Genomic DNA, 23,614 nt, shown 5'->3' on the forward strand with positions numbered 1-23,614 from the left:
TTTAGTTGTGGACAATTGACTTCTGTATGGTACACTGAGCAGCATGGAGGTTAGGGGCAGTGTTGAATACATCTCGGCTTACACTCACTACATTTGCTGACCCAGCACTGTACAGGAGCAGGGACAGCTGTCTATGAGAGGAGTCCCTGCTCTTCTACAGGAACCTTACTGACTATGCCCCCCAGAGATGGGTGGTTGTGCACTACAGAGTCCTCCACAAATTCAGCTCCTCGCCTGTAGCGTGTCATTCACAAGAAACTTACCCAGAGCCGGGTAAGAGGCGACAGGAGGGGTGACAACCGCTGCGCAGAGCAGGAGAGCAACACTGCATGGTGGTATGGGTGATCTGTATAGCACTCTTATATGGACACTGTGTGATGGTAGTATGAGAGATCAATAAAGCACTGTTATATGGACACTGTGTGGTGGTCTCTGTATAGCACTGTTGTATTGACACTGTATGGTGGTATTATCTGTATAGCTGTTATATGGACACTGTGTGATGGTATCTGTATAGCCCTGTTGTATTGACACTGTATGGTGGTATTATCTGTATAGCTGTTATATGGACACTGTGTGATGGCATTATGTGAGATCTTTATAGCACCGTTATTAAGGCACTGTATGGTTGTATTATGTGAGATCTGTAGAGACATATTATAGATGCACAGTACTATATGATGGTAATATCTGAGCTTTAGTGGGCATTTTTCCCTGCAATCACATGTTACATCAGCGATGACACACAGTGATATCATAGCACATTGTGACACATGACGTCATCACTGCCGCATCACATGTCCTGTCAGGGTGAATCAGCGCAGACCACAAGGTGCATCACCCAGTGACTGCGAGCAGCAAACTTCTCCTGATGATAGAACACAGACAGTCTGATTATACAGAAATATAACACAATCCATTATTATTACTGATACAGTGTAACCTTAGAGACAGTCACACCACTGCTGCCGGCTTACCTGACACTACAACTCCAAGAAGTCTCTACCATATATTACCAGTATTTTAGTAGTTATATTCTTGTATATAAGGGGCAGTATTATAGCAGTTATATTGTATATAGGAGCAGTATTATAGCAGTTATATTGTATATAGGAGCAGTATTATAGTAGTTATATTCCTGTATATAGGGGCAGTATTATAGTAGTTATATTCCTGTATATAGGAGCAGTATTATAGCAGTTATATTCTTGTATATAGAAGCAGTATTATAGTAGTTATATTCCTGTATATAGGAGCAGTATTATAGTAGTTATGGTGTATAAAATAGAAAATAAGTCCAAGCACTCACCGGTTGAAGGGATCTCTTTGTGCGTTTATTCAAGACATCACAGGGAGGGAGCGGTGGCCAGGGTGCGGGAGCGTGTAGCAGACAACTGTTTCGCGCCTCAGCGCTTTGTCAAGTCTTACATCACTACCGGGGGAGGGTAGTTTAAATAGGTTACATCATGCATATGCAAATAGTATTCAAAATAGGTGAAAACAAAAAATGTTACATACAAGTACAAATTATCTCACAAGAAAACACTCCAATCATTCCTCTCATTGAGGCCATTGGGACCGGTCGCATCTAGAGTGGCAATCCATGTTGCCTCTCTCCTGAGGAGGTACTGATGTCTGTCTCCTCCCCTATCAGGTTGATCCACCTTCTCTAAGCCCAGAAAACGCAGGGAGCTGGTGTCACCTTTGTGGACAGAATTCACATGCTCTATAAGGCGGGGAACGCCCTTCCCAGTCCTAACTGAATAGGCATGCTCTTTGTACCTGGTCCACATCGGGCGTTTAGTTTTGCCAATGTAGAAGCGGTGACACGAGCATACAAGCGCATAGACAGTGTAGGGGGTTCTACAGGTGATGAGGATATCGATATAGCAGTCTACTCCATTCAGGTTAATATAAGCAGTAGGAATAAGCTGCGGGCAGTACTTACAGCTACCACATCTTTTATTTCCTGTCAGAGGAGCTCTGGTGAACCACTCATCTGCCGCTTTTTTCTTTTTGCACGTATTCACATTGAGCTTATCACCAATGGTGCGGTTTTTGCGGTATGTGATGAGGGGTCCCTGAGCTGCAATCTCCTTCAGGTCATCGTCCTGTTCCAGGATGGGCCAATGTTTCCAGATGGCTTTAGTGATACACTGATTCAGCGGTGAATTTTGAAAAACAAAAGAAAACCTATTTAACCCTTTCTGTTGTGTGGTCTTGGATCTCAGTAGGTCTGATCTGTTCAGCATATTGGCCCTGGTTCTAGCTTCACTAATAACCTGTTCTGGATATCCCCTTGCTGAGAGTCTTCTCTCCATATCTGCAGCCTGTACAGCAAATGATTGATCATTGCTATTGATACGTTTAAGCCTCACTAGCTGGCTGAATGGAATGGAGTCTTTAATGCGTGTGGGGTGAGAGCTAGAGTAGTGCAAGATGGAATTGCATGCGGTTTCTTTTCTAAACACTGAGGTGTGCAGTGTGTTATCCACTACGTCCACTTGGACGTCCAGAAACTCAAGGGATCGGTTCCCTATCTTATATGTGAAGACCATGTTCACACTATTCACTTCATTAAGGTAGGTGACAAAATCAATAAATTTACTTTCTTCTCCAACCCACACAACGAAGACATCATCCACGTAACGAAAATACGCCCTGATGCTTTCGATGTGTGGGTTGCGAGTGTTAAATACATAGTCATTTTCCAGCTTGGCCAAAAAGAGGTTTGCGTACGTGCAGGAGACCGGCGTGCCCATAGCAGTACCGATCTCCTGCCCGTACCATTGGTCCTCAAACATAAAGACATTGTTACGCAAAATAAAATAAAGTCCTTCTTTCACGAAATTTCTATAGGCTTGAGACTGGTCTGTCCTAGATAGGAACCAATCGATCGCCTCTACACCCGCATCATGAGGGATGCGGGTGTAGAGGCTTTCCACATCGACTGAGGCCAGGATACAGTCATCAGAGAAGTGCACTGAGTCCAGCATGTTTATGAAATCTCCGGAATCTTTTAAATAGCCAAGTGTTTCGGCTAGGAGGGGGTCTAAGAGACCAGTCCAGGTATTGGGACAGGAATTCGGTAGGGGACCCGATGGCGGACACGATTGGGCGCCCAGGTGGTTTGTCCAGATTTTTGTGGACTTTTGGTAAGAAATACCACCTGGGCGCTCGGGGTGTCGGGGGGAGTAACTTCTCAGCTGTTTTTTTTGTCGATTGCTCCAGTACTGCTGTGCTTGAGCAAGAGGCTACGTAATTGCTCATGGATCTTGGGTATGGGATTTTTTGTGAGGAGTTTATATGTACGGCGATCGCCTAATTGCCTCTGAGCTTCCTCTATGTAGTACGAGCGCGACATTACGACAGCTGCCCCCCCTTGTCAGCCCTCTTTGTTATGAGGTCAGGGCGATTGCGGAGCCACTTGAGTGCTCTATCTTCCGCCTTAGACAAGTTTTTGGTCGCCTTGGGGTACACGAGAGCCTTTACTTCCTGTACTACCGACTTATGAAAGGTGTCAATGGCTCCCCCTGGGGTAACCTGGGGACAAAATTTAGATTTGTTGCCCCCCATAAACACTGCTTCAGTGGTGGAGCTGACTGCTTCTTCATACCCGGCCAAAAAACGTGTACATTCAATCTCCTGCACATTAAATTCTGCTGGGACTTGGAATCCCAAAGGACCCACTGTACAACGAGACTCGCCTCTGGTTAGCTGCTTATTGTGACTTTTATTAACAGAGAAGTGTTTAGTAAGATTGACTTTGCGTACACCTTTGAACATGTCAACATCAAATGTTGTAGGGGAAAAGTCCTCTGTGAGGCCATAATTAAGGCCCTTGCTAAGTAGCTGTTCACATTCAGGGGGCAGGGGTACTCCAGAGATGTTTATGACATTCGGCTTTTCATTTAATGTTTCCAGGTTACTTGCTTCCTGTAGCCTTCTTTTCTGCTGTCTTTTTTCTCTCTGGAATCGTGCCTTCCTGCCTCCTCTCCGTGTTTTTCGCCTAAAGGGCCGCTTCTTGGGTTCTGGGGTGTATTGGTTCTTCCTGCTGTCGTGCTGGTACACACGCATTAAAGACTCCATTCCATTCAGCCAGCTAGTGAGGCTTAAACGTATCAATAGCAATGATCAATCATTTGCTGTACAGGCTGCAGACATGGAGAGAAGACTCTCAGCAAGGGGATACCCAGAACAGGTTATTAGTGAAGCTAGAACCAGGGCCAATATGCTGAACAGATCAGACCTACTGAGATCCAAGACCACACAACACAAAGGGTTAAATAGGTTTTCTTTTGTTTTTCAAAATTCACCGCTGAATCAGTGTATCACTAAAGCCATCTGGAAACATTGGCCCATCCTGGAACAGGACGATGACCTGAAGGAGATTGCAGCTCAGGGACCCCTCATCACATACCGCAAAAACCGCACCATTGGAGATAAGCTCAATGTGAATACGGGCAAAAAGAAAAGAGCGGCAGATGAGTGGTTCACCAGAGCTCCTCTGACAGGGAATAAAAGATGTGGTAGCTGTAAGTACTGCCCGCAGCTTATTCCTACTGCTTATATTAACCTGAATGGAGTAGACTGCTATATCGATAGCCTCATCACCTGTAGAACCCCCTACACTGTCTATGCGCTTGTATGCTCGTGTCACCGCTTCTACATTGGCAAAACTAAACGCCCGATGTGGACCAGGTACAAGGAGCATGCCTATTCAGTTAGGACGGGGAAAGGCATTCCCCGCCTTATAGAGCATGTGAATTCTGTCCACAAAGGTGACACCAGCTCCCTGCGTTTTCTGGGCTTAGAGAAGGTGGATCAACCTGATAGGGGAGGAGACAGACATCAGTACCTCCTCAGGAGAGAGGCAACATGGATTGCCACTCTAGATGCGACCGGTCCCAATGGCCTCAATGAGAGGAATGATTGGAGTGTTTTCTTGTGAGATAATTTGTACTTGTATGTAACATTTTTTGTTTTCACCTATTTTGAATACTATTTGCATATGCATGATGTAACCTATTTAAACTACCCTCCCCCGGTAGTGATGTAAGACTTGACAAAGCGCTGAGGCGCGAAACAGTTGTCTGCTACATGCTCCCGCACCCTGGCCACCGCTCCCTCCCTGTGATGTCTGAATAAACGCACAAAGAGATCCCTTCATCCGGTGAGTGCTTGGACTTATTTTCTATTTTATACACCGTACTGCCCTTGTCTCTGTTCGAGCACCGCGGCTACTTACCAGTGCAGTTTATTAGCCCTTAATCCGACTCCAGCGCACAGCTACTGATTGAGCAGTATTCAGACAGTGCCGGCACCTGTATCTTCCTGAAACATTATAGTAGTTATATTCCTGTATATAGGGGGCAGTATTATAGTAGTTATGGTAGCAGCAATGGCAAGTGTAATACCATATCCATACTTGTGTTGTTTGGGGGCAGCCTTCCCCGCCGGTGGTGCTGGCTGGGTTTTGGTGGGGCTTTTTGGGTCTGGTCCTGTGACATTGGGGTTGCAGGGCCGTTCCATGGCCTCCCTTCCCTGCACGTGGACGCTTTGCGGGGGTGGCGGTCACTGACCGACATGGTGTGGAGTTAGTGTAGGGACCCGTGTGGACCAGAGGACCTGCGCGGTGGTACACGGGGCAATATGGCTTGATCAATTCATATACAGACACTCTGGTGTTGATTTTTAATATAGGCCGAGCGGCATTAGTATCAGCCATAGATGGGATGTGCAGCCGTTCCATTCTCTCCAGTTCGTATTATAGTAGTTATATTCCTGTATATAGGGGGCAGTATTATAGTAGTTATATTCCTGTATATAGGGGGCAGTATTATAGTAGTTATATTCCTGTATATAGGAGCAGTATTGTAGTAGTTATATTCCTGTATATAGGGAGCAGTATTATAGTAGTTATATTCTTGTATATAGCAGCAGTATTATAGTAGTTATATTCTTGTATATAGCAGCAGTATTATAGTAGTTATATTCTTGTATATAGGAGCAGTATTATAGCAGTATATTCCTGTATATAGGGGGCAGTATTATAGTAGTTATATTCCTGTATATAGGAGCAGTATTATAGTAGTTATATTCATGTATATAGGAGCAGTATTATAGTAGTTATATTCCTGTATATAGGAGCAGTATTATAGTAGTTATATCCCTGTATATAGGGGCAGTATTATAGTAGTTATTTTCCTGTATATAGGAGCAGTATTATAGTAGTTATATCCCTGTATATAGGAGCAGTATTATAGTAGTTATATTCCTGTATATAGGGGGCAGTATTATAGTAGTTATATTCCTGTATATAGGGAGCAGTATTATAGTAGTTATATTCTTGTATATAGGAGCAGTATTATAGTAGTTATATTCTTGTATATAGGGGGGCAGTATTATAGTAGTTATATTCTTGTATATAGGGGCACTATTATAGTAGTTATATTCCTGTATATAGGAGCAGTATTATAGTAGTTATATTCTTGTATATAGGAGCAGTATTATAGTAGTTATATTCCTGTATATAGGAGCAGTATTATAGTAGTTATATTCTTGTATATAGGAGCAGTATTATAGTAGTTATATTCCTGTATATAGGAGCAGTATTATAGTAGTTATATTCTTGTATATAGGGGGCAGTATTATAGTAGTTATATCCCTGTATATAGGAGCAGTATTATAGTAGTTATATTCTTGTATATAGGAGCAGTATTATAGTAGTTATATTCCTGTATATAGGGGGCAGTATTATTGTAGTTATATTCTTGTATATAGGGGGCAGTATTATAGCAGTTATATTGTATATAGGAGCAGTATTATAGTAGTTATATTACTGTATATAGGGGCAGTATTATAGTAGTTATATCCCTGTATATAGGAGCAGTATTATAGTAGTTATATTCCGGTATATAGGAGCAGTATTATAGTAGTTATATTCCTGTATATTGGAGCAGTATTATAGTGGTTATATTCTTGTATATAGGGGGCAGTATTATAGTGGTTATATTCTTGTATATAGGGGGCAGTATTATAGTAGATATGAACAAGGATCAAGAAACAGAGTCTCGCACTCACCGGACTGAAGATGCAAGTGGTTTATTTCCGATACATCAGAGTGGGCTAGGCGGGGAGAGGGGAGATGGTGAAGCAGGTGTGTTCAGCAGGAGCGACAAAATGTTTCACGCCTACAGAGGCGCTTCGTCGGGCTAGGAACCTAGCCCGACGAAGCGCCTCTGTAGGCGTGAAACATTTTGTCACTCCTGCTGAACACACCTGCTTCACCATCTCCCCTCTCCCCGCCTAGCCCACTCTGATGTATCGGAAATAAACCACTTGCATCTTCAGTCCGGTGAGTGCGAGACTCTGTTTCTTGATCCTTGTTCATTTATCCTGCCTTTTTTGTCTCTGCACCGCCGCTCCACGGTTTGGATACAGTTTGTGTGCTATATACTCCAGTCCCGGGTTTCCCACATTGGGTGTACCTTGTAGTTAGTGCCGGCCGGAACTCTCACCATACGTATTATAGTAGATATATTCCTGTATATAGGGGGCAGTATTATAGTAGTTATATGATATTTGGAGCGTGTTCTCCGGTCAGTCCTGACACTTACACAATGCATTGTGTGGATAATTGGGTAACGCTGACATTACGACACGCCCGTGGGCTGCTAACGTTACACTCGCCAAGACATTGGATTATCCTGACTGCTGGAAGCTGACGTGGTTGGCCGAGCTCCAGCCTTGGTCTTCGCAAGTCTCTAAATAAGGTCAGGTATTAGGGGCTCCAGATGTAATCTACAGTTTTTATATCAGATTCAGACTGAAAACCTGAAGACTTTAGACGAGAAATTAGTTTGGGAGGAGATGGAGGCAGATGGTCATTGTCTGCATGGTGTAGAGGAGTGTGCATGACGACCCTTACTGACACCAGCCGCAGCACACAGCGAAACGCGTGGGTGCAGCCACATTGGAATATACATTCAATTCATTTTCTATGGAATCTATTCCCCGTAGAGTATAAGTCTTATGTATGTTATCTCCATTACTTAGAATAATACACAATGGGAAACCCTCCTACACTGAGGTGAGCGTGCCCACGTGTATACAGCCAGCGCTGCACGCATCAGTCACAGGAGCAATGAGGCTGAAACATAATATGACGTTTTATATGTGCGATATGAGCAGGACTAGCTATGTACAGTGTATCAGTCTGGAGCTCACAGAGCATTGTCTATAGACAGGACTAGCTATGTACAATGTATCAGTCTGGAGCTCACAGAGCATTGTCTATAGACAGGACTAGCTATGTACAATGTATCAGTCTGGAGCTCACAGAGCATTGTTTACACTTGATACAGCAGAGCAGGACTAGCTATGTACAATGTATCAGTCTGGAGCTCACAGAGCATTGTCTATAGACAGGACTAGCTATGTATAATTTATCAGTCTGGAGCTCACAGAGCATTGTCTATAGACAGGACTAGCTATGTACAATGTATCAGTCTGGAGCTCACAGAGCATTGTCTATAGACAGGACTAGCTATGTACAATGTATCAGTCTGGAGCTCACAGAGCATTGTTTACACTTGATACATTGTACATAGCTAGTCCTGCTCTGCTGTATCAAGTGTAAACAATGCTCTGTGAGCTCCAGACTGATACATTGTACATAGCTAGTCCTGTCTATAGACAATGCTCTGTGAGCTCCAGACTGATACATTGTACATAGCTAGTCCTGCTCTGCTGTATCAGTCTAGGGTCCAGGCTGTAAAGCTCACAGAGCGTTGTCTAGACTGGATACAGCTGAGAGCAGGACTAGCTATGTACAATGTATCAGTCTGGGCTCCAGGCTGTAGAGCTCACAGAGCATTGTCTACACTGGATACAGCTGAGAGCAGGACTAGCTATGTACAATGTATCAGTCTGGAGCTCACAGAGCATTGTCTACACTGGATACAGCTGAGAGCAGGACTAACTATGTACAATGTATCAGTCTGGGGTCCAGGCTGTAGAGCTCACAGAGCATTGTCTACAATGGATACAGCTGAGAGCAGGACTAACTATGTACAATGTATCAGTCTGGGGTCCAGGCTGTAGAGCTCACAGAGCATTGTCTGCACTGGATACAGCTGAGAGCAGGACTAGCTATGTACAATGTATCAGTCTGGGGTCCAGGCTGTAGAGCTCACAGAGCATTGTCTACACTGGGTACAGCAGAGAACAGGACTAGCTATGTACAATGTATCAGTCTGGGGTCCAGGCTGTAGAGCTCACAGAGCGTTGTCTACACTGGAAACAGGGCAGGACTAGCTATGTACAATGTATCAGTCTGGAGTCCAGGCTGTAGAGCTCACAGAGCATGGTCTACACTTGATACAGCTGAGAGCAGGACTAGCTATGTACTATGTATCAGTCTGGGCTCCAGGCAGTAGAGCTCACAGAGCATTGTCTACACTTGATATATCCGTATGACTCCTCATCTGAGAGCTATGTACTGTGTATATGTACATAGTCTCCGTTCTCTAACTGCAAGCAGAGGTCCTGACTATTGGAGCAGATTGAGTTATTGGCAATGCTTTGTTAGGGCGGTGGATAAGCCTGGGCCCCCCTGTACTGTAGTCCCCCCCCCCCTCGTCCTCCATCAGGTGAGGGTCTGGTACAGTGTTACAGGAGGAGGAGTGACCTCCCAGGTTCAGCACCATGGACAGGGTCAGGACAGGAGAGGCAGGTGATTGATAGGGCTGCTGCTGACTCCTCCACATTGGGGGGGGGGGGGGGGGGGTTGTTACAATGTTTGACTCTCCAGTAACTCCATAATTCTTTGATGTTCCCCAGTAAATGTATTTCTGCAGGGAGGAGGCCAGAGAATAGGCTGTTACCATGTCTGATAGATCAAAGGAGATCAGCAGGAAGCTTGGAGCTGAGGGATCTGCTATCAGTACAATGTAGGGGCAGGAACATGACAACCCTTCCTGGCAGGAGAGGAGGTGTGCACGGTGACCTGGTATCTTATGTGCCTCAATACGGTGACTATAGCGGGCAAACCCGAAATATATAAATATATGATCTGGAAGAAAGAGCGGATGTTGTATAATACAGGGAGTGCTAGCCCTGTCACTGCTTCGGGCCCTGTCACTGCTTCGGGCCCTGTCACTGCTGCGGGCCCTGTCACTGCTGCTGGCTGGATGACACATAGCTGTAGTGGGTGCAGGGGCCACAGTCACCCCCATCCTTATACTTACTGGGGGCCACATTCAGAAACCGCAGCAGAAAGTGCAATGATCAGGAGTGAACTGATCTGCAGAAGGAAGACATCCCCCAGACCCCCATACACATATACAATGGGGAGGATGAAATAAGGCACTGCCAGCCTCCCCTGTCCCCTCCATCCCCCTCTGCCCCCCAGCCTCCTCTGTCCCCTCCAGCCTCCTCTGTCCCCCCATCCCCCTCTGCCCCCCAGCCTCCTCTATCCTCCCCAGCCTTCTCTGTCCCCTCCATTCCCCTCTGTCCTCTCCATCCCTCTCTGCCCCCCAGCCTCCTCTATCCTCCCCAGCCTTCTCTGCCCCCTCCATCCCTCTCTGCCCCCCAGCCTCCTCTATCCTCCCCAGCCTCCTCTGTCCCCTCCAGTTTCCTCTGTCCCCTCCATCCCTCTCTGCCCCCCAGCCTCCTCTATCCTCCCCAGCCTTCTCTGTCCCCTCCATCCCCCTCTGCCCACCAGCCTCCTTTATCCTCCCCAGCCTTCTCTGTCCCCTCCATCCCCCTCTGTCCCCTCCATCCCTCCCTGCCCCCCAGCCTCCTCTATCCTCCCCAGCTTTCTCTGTCCTTTCCATCCTCCTCTGTCCCCTCCAGTTTCCTCTGTCCCCTCCATCCCTCTCTGCCCCCAGCTTTCTCTGTCCTTTCCATCCTCCTCTGTCCCCTCCAGTTTCCTCTGTCCCCTCCATCCCTCTCTGCCCCCCAGCTTTCTCTGTCCTTTCCATCCTCCTCTGTCCCCTCCAGTTTCCTCTGTCCCCTCCATCCCTCTCTGCCCCCCAGCCTTCTCTGTCCTTTCCATCCTCCTCTGTCCCCTCCAGTTTCCTCTGTCCCCTCCATCCCTCTCTGCCCCCCAGCCTTCTCTGTCCCCTCCATGCTCCTCTGCCCCTCCAATTTCCTCTGTTCTCTCCATCCCCCCCAAGCCTCCTCTGCCCCCTGTCCCCTCCATTCTTCTGTCTTTTAGCCTAATCAGCAGCAGTCTGTATGGGGGGGCTAATCAGCAGTAGTCTGTGTGTGTGTGGGGGGGGGGGGCTAATCAGCAGCAGTCTGTATGGGGGGCTAATCAGCAGTAGTCTGTGTGTGTGTGTGGGGGGGGGGCTAATCAGCAGCAGTCTGTATGGGGGGGGCTAATCAGCAGTAGTCTGTGTGTGTGTGTGGGGGGGGGCTAATCAGCAGCAGTCTGTATGGGGGGGCTAATCAGCAGTAGTCTGTGTGTGTGTGTGGGGGGGGGGGCTAATCAGCAGCAGTCTGTATGGGGGGGCTAATCAGCAGTAGTCTGTGTGTGTGTGTGGGGGGGGGCTAATCAGCAGCAGTCTGTATGGGGGGCTAATCAGCAGTAGTCTGTGTGTGTGGGGGGGCTAATCAGCAGTAGTCTGTACTGGGGGCTAATCAGCAGCAGTCTGTATGGTGGGGCTAATCAGCAGCAGTCTGTATGGGGGGGCTAATCAGCAGTAGTCTGTACGGAGGGGGGGGGGCTGCTCAGCAGTAGTCTGTACGGGGGGCTATTCAGCAGCAGTCTGTACGGAGGGGGGGGGCTGCTCAGCAGTAGTCTGTACGGGGGGCTAATCAGCAGCAGTCTGTATGGTGGGGGTAATCAGCAGCAGTCTGTATGGGGGGGCTAATCAGCAGTAGTCTGTACGGAGGGGGGGGGCTGCTCAGCAGTAGTCTGTACGGGGGGGCTAATCAGCAGCAGTCTGTATGGTGGGGCTAATCAGCAGCAGTCTGTATGGGGGGGCTAATCAGCAGCAGTCTGTATGGGGGGAGTTAATCAGCAGCAGTCTGTATGGGGGAGTCTGAGCATCAGTTATATGCAGCAGTCTGTACGCAGGGCCTGAGAGCAATCTATAAGAAGTGACTGACTACTCTAAATGGAGGGACCTGAGCATCAGTCTGTACGGAGGGATGACTAGCAGTCTGTATTGGGGACAAAGCAGCAATCTATATGTGGGTGTGTATGGGGGGGGGTCTCCTCTCATTACTGCTGTCATTATGGTGGTTGGGGGGGGGGGTCTCCTCTCATTACTGCTGTCACTATGGTGGGTGTGTATGGGGGGGGTCTCTCATCCCTGCAGTCACTATGGTGTGTATGGGGGGGTCTCCTCTCATTACTGCTGTCACTATGGTGGGTGTGTATGGGGAGGTCTCCTCTCATCCCTGCAGTCACTATGGTGTGTATGGGGGGGGGGGTCTCCACTATGGTGGGTGTGGGGAGGAGGAGCAGGTGTGACATTCCTCACCTGGCCTCGGAGCCGCTCCTCATATTCTCTCATCTCTGCTAATTCCCTGCACTGGTTGTGGGGTCTCAGCAATAACCTGACGTCTCATCTACAAGAGAGGGAGAACCCCCACAGACCCCTATAGTATATGCACATTAGGCCTTAGTGGGTCACCACACTGAACCCATGGACCACCCGGCATAGTCGCCCTCCAGTGTGGATAGAAGAGACTTGTAGACTTGATGCCATTGTAACAAACCTCCAGCTGTGAGAAGCTGTAAATCCGGATGGGTTCCCATTCACTGACAACAAGCAGAGATCTGGAAATAGTGAAGAACTGACACAATGTCTATTACACGGCTGCAGAACGGTCAGTATATGATGACCATGATTCATTTACACAATAGTGGAGCATCCCTTTAAGAAGTCATGACGATGGAGGATGGGGTTCCCCCATTCTTCATGATACATAGGACACCCACACTCAGATGACTATATCACCCTGAGGTCAGCCGGACATACATGGCATTCAGGGGTCTGGCCTGTACACTACATCTCCCATGATGCAATACAGCAGAACCCCCTGATCCTAATAAAACAAGTGGCCCCAGTGCAGCAGCCCCACTGGAAGCCAGTGTTACCCAACCTGGGGCTCTCCAGCTGTTACAAACTACAACTCCCATCATGCCCTGACAGCCTCCTATACTGCCTTCAGCTGCCAGCGTATGCTGGGAGTTGTAGTTTTTCAATAGCTTAAGAGGCCCAGGTTAGGTAACCCTGTCAGGGATTGCTGGGTCTTGTAGTTCAGGCTCTGTATATATGATGGGTTATGCTGTCAGGGATTGCTGGGTCTTGTAGTTCAGGTGCCCTGTTATATTTGATGGGTTATGCTGTCAGGGATTGCTGGGTCTTGTAGTTCAGGTTCTGTTATATATGATGGGTTATGTTGTCAGGGATTGCTGGGTCTGGTAGTTCAGGTTCTGTTATATATGATGGGTTATGTTGTCAGGGATTGCTGGGTCTGGTAGTTCAGGTTCTGTTATATATGATGGGTTATGGTGTCAGGGATTGCTGGGTCTGGTAGTTCAGGATTCCTATTATGATGGGTCATACCATTAGTCCTTGCTGGGATTTGTAGTTGATCAGTGTGTATGGGCAATGGCTTAGTTATTTGTTGAGTTTTTATTCCCACAAGCGCTGAATTCTACGGTTGGGTTGTGCTGTGAGTTGTAGTTCCCGCTGTGTCCTGCAGGGGGCGCGGGAGAGCTGCCTGACGTCGCCGTGTCCCGCTGGCTGCAGAGCTCTTATAGCCCGGGGTGAGCGCTCGGGAGGCAGCAGCAGAGGAGCCCCGCACCTGGAGACATGTCCCCCGCAGGCAGAGAGCTGACCCTGCTCCTGGGAACCCTGTCCCTGCTCTGCATAGCCCGGAGCACGCCGGCCAGAGCACGACCCCGTGAGTACCGCTGTGTCAAGTGTGCAAGAACTGTAGAAGTGTGCAACAGACGAGTTTAAAGTGATTGTAAGTGTGCAAGAGATAAGTCTAGAAGAAGAGTGCAAGAAATGAGGGACAGCATGCAAGAGCTAGCTACAGTATAACTGTGCAATTTTAATTGTAAGTGTGCAAGAGCTAAGTCCAGTGGTAGTGTGCAAAAAATTAGAGACAGCGTTTGCAAGAGATAAGTATGATATAAGTGTTCAACAGACCACTGTAAATTGATAGTGAGTGTGAGCTAAATCCAGTAGAAGTGTGCATAAGTCTCATATGATTGGAAGTGTGTAAGAGATAAGGACACTACAGGTGTGCAAGAGATAGGTCCAGTGTTGTGCAAGAGGTAAGAGATAAGTGAGTGCCGTTTGATTACAAGTGTGCACAACACAAAAGCATTAAAAGTGTGCATGAAATAAGTGAGTGTAATGTGATTGTAAATGTGCAAGAGATAAGGCCAGTAGAGAAGTGCAAAATATGTGTGGCATGTTATTGGAAGTGTGTAATAGATAAGTACATTATAAATGACCAGAGGATGAGTGTGAGATGACTGTAAATGCACAGGAGCTAATTACGGTAATGTGTCATTAAAAGCGTACAAATGTTAAGTGAGTGTGAACTGACAGTGTAACAGTTACAAATGGGTGTGCAAGAGCATATTTACAATGAGTCAGTGCAACAGGTAAGTGTTTGTGAAATGTCAGTAAATGTAAAAAAAACAAAAAAAACACAAATTGTATATTCATTAGTGTGCAAATATGAAGTGAGTGAGGTGTAAGTGAAAGATAAAGAAGTAAAGGAAGAAGACTTTACATGTGCATGTTATAAATCAGTGTGAGCTGACAATAAGTGTCAGTAGGTGTGAGTTTTCAGCATGAGTAAAATAGTACGAAAGATACATCGGGAATGGAGTATAATGGATAGTCGAGTGAGAAGTGATGGTGAATGTGTAAGTGAGAAGTGTCAGTAATGTGTGTGTGTGTAAGGGGTCCTGTAAGGCAGTGTGAGGTTTTATTGATCAGCCCTAGATTTATTAGGACTCTGTGGGAGGTGTCAGTAAAGTGTAAGGGTGTTAAAGTGTAAAGTGTCAGAAAATCTTCTGTGAAAGTAAAGGTTAGAAGTCTGTGTAAGTGTGAAGCATCACTCAGTGAGTAGACGTCAGAGAAGGTTAGGGCAGACAGAAATATGAGTGTGTAAGCTTATCCAGTGTGAGGTTTTGTTGATCTTACAACTCTACTGAGTAGGACTCCAAGGAAAGAGTTAAAGGTGTGAAGAGTCTGAATCATCAGGTGTCAGTGGAGGTGTGAACACACACTAAGTAGTATGGGATGTTAGTGTGCGGCTTTGAATATATAGGCACTTTGGATAAGATGTGTCGGTAAACATGAAAGGGATCAGTGTGTATAAGGTGTGAAAGTGCGAGAGCTCAGAGTACTAGATACAAGCTAAGCTAACATTGAGGATGAGATGTTTGTATGAAACATTGGTGAAGACGTAACACAACCGTATCATATATAACACACGAGTGAAGGTGTAAGGTGTCACAGTATAAGGGTTCTTTTACACGGACAGCTTAAGCGCTCCTTTAGCAGACAAGAGATGATTTTTTGCATTTAAACCATAGGCACTTACACAGGAAGATAAAAATCCGTACGAAAAGTCGATAATGCGATTGTAAATATGATCCATAATCGTAGTTGTGTTTGTGTCTATATACCATGAATGATAAGTGTTTATGCTGAAAGACTTGAGAGCGATACACAATGATTTTGAGGTCAGCTCAAAAGATGCGATCAATGACGAAAAAAAAAAAAGAAAAGAAAAGATGCGATTAACGACATACAAATGAATCTCCATTCGTCATTTCATCGGTGCCACATTTACACCAGAAGATCATCTAAATTACATTTTTTTTTTTTTTTGCACGATAATCTGCTCGTGTAAAAGGCCCTTAAGGTATCAGTGAGTCTGATGTGTGAATAAAGGTGTAAGGCATCAGTGGGTATGAGATGTGAGTATGGGCCCTATTCCACCGGATGATTATCGTTCAGATTATCGTTAAATCGTTCGAATCTAAACGATAATTGTTCGGTTGAATAGCAGTTAACGATTAACGACCGAAATTGTTGATCGCTTTATAAGACCTGGGCCTATTTTTATCGTTGCTCGTTCGCAAATCGTTCGCATTGAATAAGACATCGCTCGGTCGTTCGCAGTAGATACGAACGCAATAGCGAAGAAATAGCGAAGAAAAAACGATCGCAAATACGATCATAAGTAACGATTATCGTTCCATGGAAATGAGTGAACGTTTTCAGGTCTTTCACAATAGCGTTCGTTTGAGATCGTTAATCGTTAACAATTATGCGAACGATAATCGTCTGGTGGAATGGGGCCCTAAGTTGTAAGGCATCAGTGAGTGTGAGTAAAGGTGTAAGTAGTCAGTGAGTGGGAGTAAAGGTGTAAGGCATCAGTGAGTGTGAGTAAAGGTGTAAGGCATCAGTGAGTGTGAGTAAAGGTGTAAGGAATCAGTGAGTGTGAGTAAAGGTGTAAGGCATCAGTGAGTGTGAGTAAAGGTGTAAGGAATCAGTGAGTGTGAGTAAAGGTGTAAGGCATCAGTGAGTGTGAGTAAAGGTGTAAGGCATCAGTGAGTGTGAGTAAAGGTGTAAGGCATTGGTGAGTGTGAGTAAAGGTGTAAGGCATTGGTGAGTGTGAGTAAGTTGTAAGGCATCAGTGAGTGTGAGTAAAGGTGTAAGGCATCAGTGAGTGTGAGTAAAAGTGTAAGTAATCAGTGAGGGTGAGTAAGTTGTAAGGCATCAGTGAGTATGAATAAAGGTGTAAGGCATCAGTGAGTGTAAGTTGTAAGGCATCAGTGAGTATGAATAAAGGTGTAAGGCACCATTGAGTGTGAGTAAAGTTGTAAGGCATCAGTGAGTGTGAGTAAAGGTGTAAGGCATCAGTGAGTGTGAGTAAAGGTGTAAGGAATCAGTGAGTGTGAGTAAAGGTGTAAGGCATCAGTGAGTGTGAGTAAAGGTGTAAGGAATCAGTGAGTGTGAGTAAAGGTGTAAGGCATCAGTGAGTGTGAGTAAAGGTGTAAGGCATCAGTGAGTGTGAGTAAAGGTGTAAGGCATTGGTGAGTGTGAGTAAAGGTGTAAGGCATTGGTGAGTGTGAGTAAGTTGTAAGGCATCAGTGAGTGTGAGTAAAGGTGTAAGGCATCAGTGAGTGTGAGTAAAAGTGTAAGTAATCAGTGAGGGTGAGTAAGTTGTAAGGCATCAGTGAGTATGAATAAAGGTGTAAGGCATCAGTGAGTGTAAGTTGTAAGGCATCAGTGAGTATGAATAAAGGTGTAAGGCATCAGTGAGTGTGAGTAAAAGTGTAAGTAATCAGTGAGGGTGAGTAAGTTGTAAGGCATCAGTGAGTATGAATAAAGGTGTAAGGCACCATTGAGTGTGAGTAAAGTTGTAAGGCATCAGTGAGTGTGAGTGAACATGAAAGGTAAACATTTCAGAGCAGGAGATGCTAGCTAAGGTATAAATACTCAGGGTGAAATGTTAGTAAAGGTATAAGTGTGCTATTACACGGATCGATGGCGGACGATCAATACTGTAAATGGGCGCCAATCAGCTAGATCCGCACTTGGTTACTGGGACTAATACACAGCCCGATAATCATTTAACAAGGGCTTCGTGGACATCGTTCTGGTTTGAACTAAGACTCTGTTCGCCTTGCATTAAGAACATATAAAAAAAATCGTCTTCACCTTGCACTTGAGTGTGCCGTGGTTCACCTACATTTCTGTTGTCTTATGGTTGCAGAACCAGTTAGCACTGAGCACCCACCGTGGGGAGAGGAGTGCAGCGTAGAATACCGTCTTCAGATGATCGTTTCATCGCCTGATCGTTGTCTTTATTACACGGAGCGATTCGGTTGATTATCACTCAGTGTAATAGAGCCCTAAGGGATTACTGAGTTAGAACCATCGGTGAAGAAGATGTAAGGTGTCAGTGAAGGTGTAAAGATTCTGTGAGTGTGTCAGTGATTATAAGGTGTGAGGTGCGAGGCGTCAGTAAGTGAGGAAAGGTGCAAAACAGTAAGTGTGACTTAAGGTGTAAGGCATCAGTGAGACGCATCTAAAACATAAGTGAGTGTGAGGCGTGAGTAAGGGTATGTTCACACCGAGTAAATGGGCGGAATTCCACGACGGAACTGTGCGCCACGGAATTCCGCCTGCTTCACTGTCAGACCACATCTCTATGGGAGGTCTTGCGAGCCTTCGCTCTTCTTCACTCTCCGCTCAAATAATTGACATGTCAATTCTTTGTGCGGAGAGCGGAGGTGTGCGAGCCCGTCCATAGAGATGCGGTCTGACACTGAAGTAGACGGAATTCTGCCCCATTGACCAGAAGATTCCTCAGTGTGAACATACCCAAAGGGTGTTAGACATCAACAAGTGTGAAGATCAAAGACATCAGTGAGTGTGAGTGGAGGTGAAGGCATCAGTAAGTATGAGTAAAGATATAAGACATCGATGAGTGTGAGTAAAGGTGAAAGGCATCGATAAGTGTAAGTAAGGGTACTATTACACGGAACGATAATTGTCCGAATCGGCCCTATCTGGCCGATTATCGTTCCGTGTAATAAAGACAATGATCAGCCGATGATCGTTGTCATTGGATAATCGTTGATATAGGTTCTGACCTATAATCGGCCGGCGTTGACCGCACACCGCTACGCGTAATAGCGGTGCATGGCCGACACTGACAATATGCAAAGAGGAATACATTACCTATCCAGGTTGCAGGGCTCCTCTTCCTCTGTGCTTCTCACCGGGTCCCGCACGCTTAGGCTTCACAGCGGCTTGTCTCAGCTGACAGGCCGCTCGGCCAATCACAGGCTGGGACCGCTGCGGCCAGTGATTGGCTGAGCGGCCTGTCAGCTGAGACAGGCCGCTTTGAAGCCTGAGCGTGCGGGACTCTGGGAGAAGCACAGAAGAGGAGCCCTGCAACCTGGATAGGTATGTATACAGTTTAAACAAAGGCTGCAAGGACATCGTTAACAACGTCCATGCAGCCCTTGTTAAACGATTATCGGGCCGTGTAATAGGCCCAGTAAACGAGCACCGATCTAGCAGATCAGCACTCCTTTACAGGTATTATCGGGCCCCCATCGGCCCGTGTAATACCACCCTAAGGCTATGTTCACACTACGTAAAACTACGGCCGTAGTTTTGCGGGGTGGAACATAGCTTATCTTCAATGGGATCCCGGCCGGAGCATACACACATCGTATGCGCTTCGCCCGGGACCCCATGCGGCGCCGGAAAAAACTGACATGTCAGTTTTCTGCGGCCGGAATTCAGTGAATTCCGGGCGCAGAAAGACCTGTCAGTGCACACAGTGAAGCGAGCGGCTCCGGCTGCTTCCTTCACTGTGGGCTATGGGATGCTCTGATGCGGGCGCACGTTGATGCACCCGCATCAGAGCTCCGCGGCCGGACGGATCATCCGGCCGGTACTTAAGTACCGGCCACGATGATCCGGACGCAGACCAGCCGTTCCGTGACCTGGCCGGGGTCACGGAACGGCCGGTCTGTTACGTAGTGTGAACATAGCCTAAAGGTCTAAGGCATCAGTGAGTGTGAGTAAAGTTGAAAGGCATCAATGAGTATGAGGGGGGAAGGGAAATCCACCATCTTATTCTCTTCATCTTTATGTTTTCACCTTTTGCTGTCAGTTTGCAGCATTGAGAACAATGGAGGAGATGTATGGCGCTGTCTCATAGTGGGATTCTCTGTGTTGCCCATAGCAACCAATCACAGTTCAGCTTTTATTTTACCAGAGTAATATAAGAACTGAAAGCTGAGCTGTGATTGGTTGCTATGGGCAGCACATGATACCTAAGCATGAGATGGCGCCATAATCCCATGTACTGTGTGGGAGTTTTGGGTTATTGATTACCACTGCGTCCTGTAACCTTTATAATATCACATATGGGGGGCGAGCCTGCTAGCTGATCATCTCCACATAGTATAATGTAGTAGATGTCGCTTGCAGTCCTATGTAACACCACAGATAAAACAGTAGATGTCACCTGCAGTCCTATGTAACACCACAGATAACACAGTGATATATCTGAGTACAGATAATGTAGTAGATGTAACCTGCAGTCCTATGTAACACCACAGATAACACAGTGATATCTCTGAGTACAGATAATGTAGTAGTCACCTGCAGTCCTATGTAACAGCACAGATAACACAGTGATATCTCTGAGTACAGATAATGTAGATGTCACCTGCAGTCCTATGTAACACCACAGATAACACAGTGATATCTCTGAGTACAGATAATGTAGTAGTCACCTGCAGTCCTATGTAACACCACAGATAACACAGTGATATCTCTGAGTACAGATAATGTAGTAGATGTCACCTGCAGTCCTATGTAACACCACAGATAACACAGTGATATCCCTCTGAGTACAGATAATGTAGTAGTCACCTGCAGTCCTATGTAACAGCACAGATAACACAGTGATATCTCTGAGTACAGATAATGTAGTAGATGTCACCTGCAGTCCTATGTAACACCACAGATAACACAGTGATATATCTCTGAGTACAGATAATGTAGTAGATGTGGCCTGCAGTCCTATGTAACAGCACACATATTGCAGTGGGGGGCCCTGTGTTGCAGTGGCTGCAGCACATCGCGCAGTGTCAGGCTGTAGTGTACGGTTCCCTCGCTGGGTGGTCCATGTGAGAGGCGGTTGCACTGTTTTCTCTCCTCGGTGGGTGGGATGGGACACGCTGTATACTGTCAGTGTTATCTCCGCTGTGCTGGGGGAGGGGGATCCGGCTGATGGATATATGTCACCGCCATTGTTGTGATGGTCACATGACTTATATATAAGAAAATTACTCATCTAGCAATTCCTAAGTATAATGGTAATTCTTACTGCCCTCTGCAGGGGAGATGTGGTACTGCATGATAGAGGTTGGCACTGAGGGGCACCCTGCTCCCTGTGATGCCCCGCTAGGACATATGGGCAGGAGCTGTCTTCTTGAGATCCATTTCTCCCACGCTGGTCCTAATACCAGTATAATAACTAGTGTGATAGATTATAGGATTATTACGTTACAGCATGGCGGGCGGCTGTAGGACAATCTGCTCCAGCAATGGAAATGTTAATAATCCTGCACAATCCTGCTCGCTGGTGCCCCCCACCATGGGTTGTAAAGAGAGAGAGCGCACCGCACCGGCGCCAGGAGGACGGGATCCACAGAACTGTAAAACTATGGAAAATCTCATCCCGAGTAACCCCTGAACTGCTGGAGGCTATCGAGATTGATAGATGGATAGATAGACAGACAGACAGACAGACAGATAGATCGATAGATAGATAGATCGATATGAGATAGATCGATAGATAGATAGATAGATAGGAGATAGATAGATAGATAGATAGATAGATAGATAGATAGATAGGAGATAGATAGATAGGAGATAGATAGGAGATAGATAGATAGATAGGAGATAGATAGATAGATAGGAGAGAGATAGATAGATAGATAGATAGATAGATAGATAGATAGATAGATAGATAGATAGGAATAGATAGGAGATAGATAGTGAGCAGTTATTATAGGGTGATGAGGTTACATAGGACGCTGTGTGTATATCAGGGGCCCGTCCAGCACTCCTGGGGCCCTGGAGGCAGCTGGGGGGGGGGGGGGGGTCGTTCTCCTGCGCACTGGTTGCGGCTGTGTCGGTTCCAGCTCGGCTGTCATTCCCATGTAAATCTCCTGGTAATGGTAACACCTGCCTCACCCGCACCAGCTGCTCCCAGGAGCCGGAGACATCCCAGCTGCCGCCTCACACCCCACCGCTCCCAATAATCTTCCTGTCCGGCTCTGTGTCTTTGGATGCTTGCTGGGAGTGAATAGAAACATCACTTACATCTGAGAGAATCCCAATCCCCTTCACAGGTCTGACGTTCTCAGTTTCCACTCACAGACAGCAAGCAGAGATCATTATACAGAGGTAAATGATAAAATTCTACCTAAATGCAGCCACCACTAGGGGGAGCTGACTGTATGCTGTGTATACACTGAGCTCAGTAGTGTCACATACAGCAACCACCACTAGGGGGAGCTCAGGGTGTGCTGCGTATACTCTGAGCTCAGTAGTGTCACATACAGCAGCCACCACTAGGGGGAGCTCACGGTATGCTGTATATACAGTGAGCTCAGTAGTGTCACATACGGCAACCACCACTAGTGGGAGCTTACGGTATGCTGTATATACAGTGAGCTCAGTAGTGTCACATACGGCAACCACCACTAGGGGGAGCTCACGGTATGCTGTATATACAGTGAGCTCAGTAGTGTCACATACGGCAACCACCACTAGGGGGAGCTCACGGTGTGCTGTATATACACTGAGCTCAGTAGTGTCACATACGGCAACCACCACTAGGGGGAGCTCACGGTGTGCTGTATATACACTGAGCTCAGTAGTGTCACATACGGCAACCACCACTAGGGGGAGCTCACGGTGTGCTGTATATACACTGAGCTCAGTAGTGTCACATACGGCAACCACCACTAGGGGGAGCTCACGGTATGCTGTATATACACTGAGCTCAGTAGTGTCACATACAGCAGCCACCACTAGGGGGAGCTCACTGTATGCTGTATATACACTGAGCTCAGTAGTGTCACATACAGCAGCCACCACTAGGGGGAGCTCACGGTGTGCTGTATATACACTGAGCTCAGTAGTGTTATATATAGCGGCCACCACTAGGGGGAGCTCACGGTGTGCTGTATATAGACTAAGCTCAGTAGTGTCACATACGGCAACCACCACTAGAGGGAGCTGACTGTATGCTGTGTATACACTGAGCTCAGTAGTGTTATATACAGCGGCCACCACTAGGGGGAGCTGGCTGTATGCTGTATCACAGTCATCTCCTGGTAGTATATAAGAATGCTTGTGGTCACTGACAACAAGCAGTAAAAAAAAAAACAGAGCAGAAGAGCGCCCCTCTTGTTTTCAGGTTATGTGTGGTAGTGCAGCTCAGTTCCATAGAAGTGAATGGAGCTACGGTGTAGTACCACACACAATCTGAGGACAGAGGTGGCGCTGTTTTTGGAAGATAATGTTTTTTTTTTTATTGTTGGGGAACCCCTTTGACATATAAGTGGACTTGCCCTTTAAGCTGATGCAGAGCCTTCCTGTATGCAGGTCCCTGTGCCCACCCTGTAGCCCCCTCTTCTCCCCTCCTTTATAGAAACCATGGTTGAGACGTGCGGAATGAGTTAAACCGACGTGTTTTGGGTCTGGCCGCTTTGAAGAATCCTCTGGCCCTTCGGCCCCCTCCCCAGCTGCGGCTCCGAGGTGTCCTCTCACATCTAATCCACTTATATCAAACACAAACCTATTTCTTTTTCCACTTACTCCCCCAGTAATCCCGACCCCGGTCGTGTGACGGCCAGATAGGAGCGTGAACGTGGTGTTAACTGACTGCACCGACTGACTGATGAGTCCACACTGTGCTGCAGCCCCTCCGGCTGTGCGGCACGTCAGGTGCATGGGGGCCATTGCAGATCCATTCATTGTCTAGTGGCTGTGCATCCCCTAATCCTTACCAT

General features: G+C 46.7%; 1 protein-coding gene across 2 annotated transcripts in view; it reads left to right on the forward strand.

Annotated features, from left to right (window-relative positions):
• The first annotated feature begins 13,819 nt into the window (after positions 1-13,819).
• CHRDL2 (chordin like 2) overlaps positions 13,820-23,614 on the forward strand; it is a 59,952-nt gene continuing 50,157 nt past the window's right edge. For both annotated transcript variants that reach the window (XM_069971920.1, XM_069971921.1), the window contains exon 1: positions 13,820-13,926. In XM_069971920.1, coding sequence (XP_069828021.1) covers positions 13,836-13,926 — 91 coding nt within the window. In that variant the 5' untranslated portion in view covers positions 13,820-13,835. The remainder of the gene's footprint in view (positions 13,927-23,614) is intronic.

This window comes from Dendropsophus ebraccatus, chromosome 5 (genome assembly GCF_027789765.1).
Source record: "Dendropsophus ebraccatus isolate aDenEbr1 chromosome 5, aDenEbr1.pat, whole genome shotgun sequence".
Lineage (NCBI taxonomy): Eukaryota > Metazoa > Chordata > Amphibia > Anura > Hylidae > Dendropsophus > Dendropsophus ebraccatus.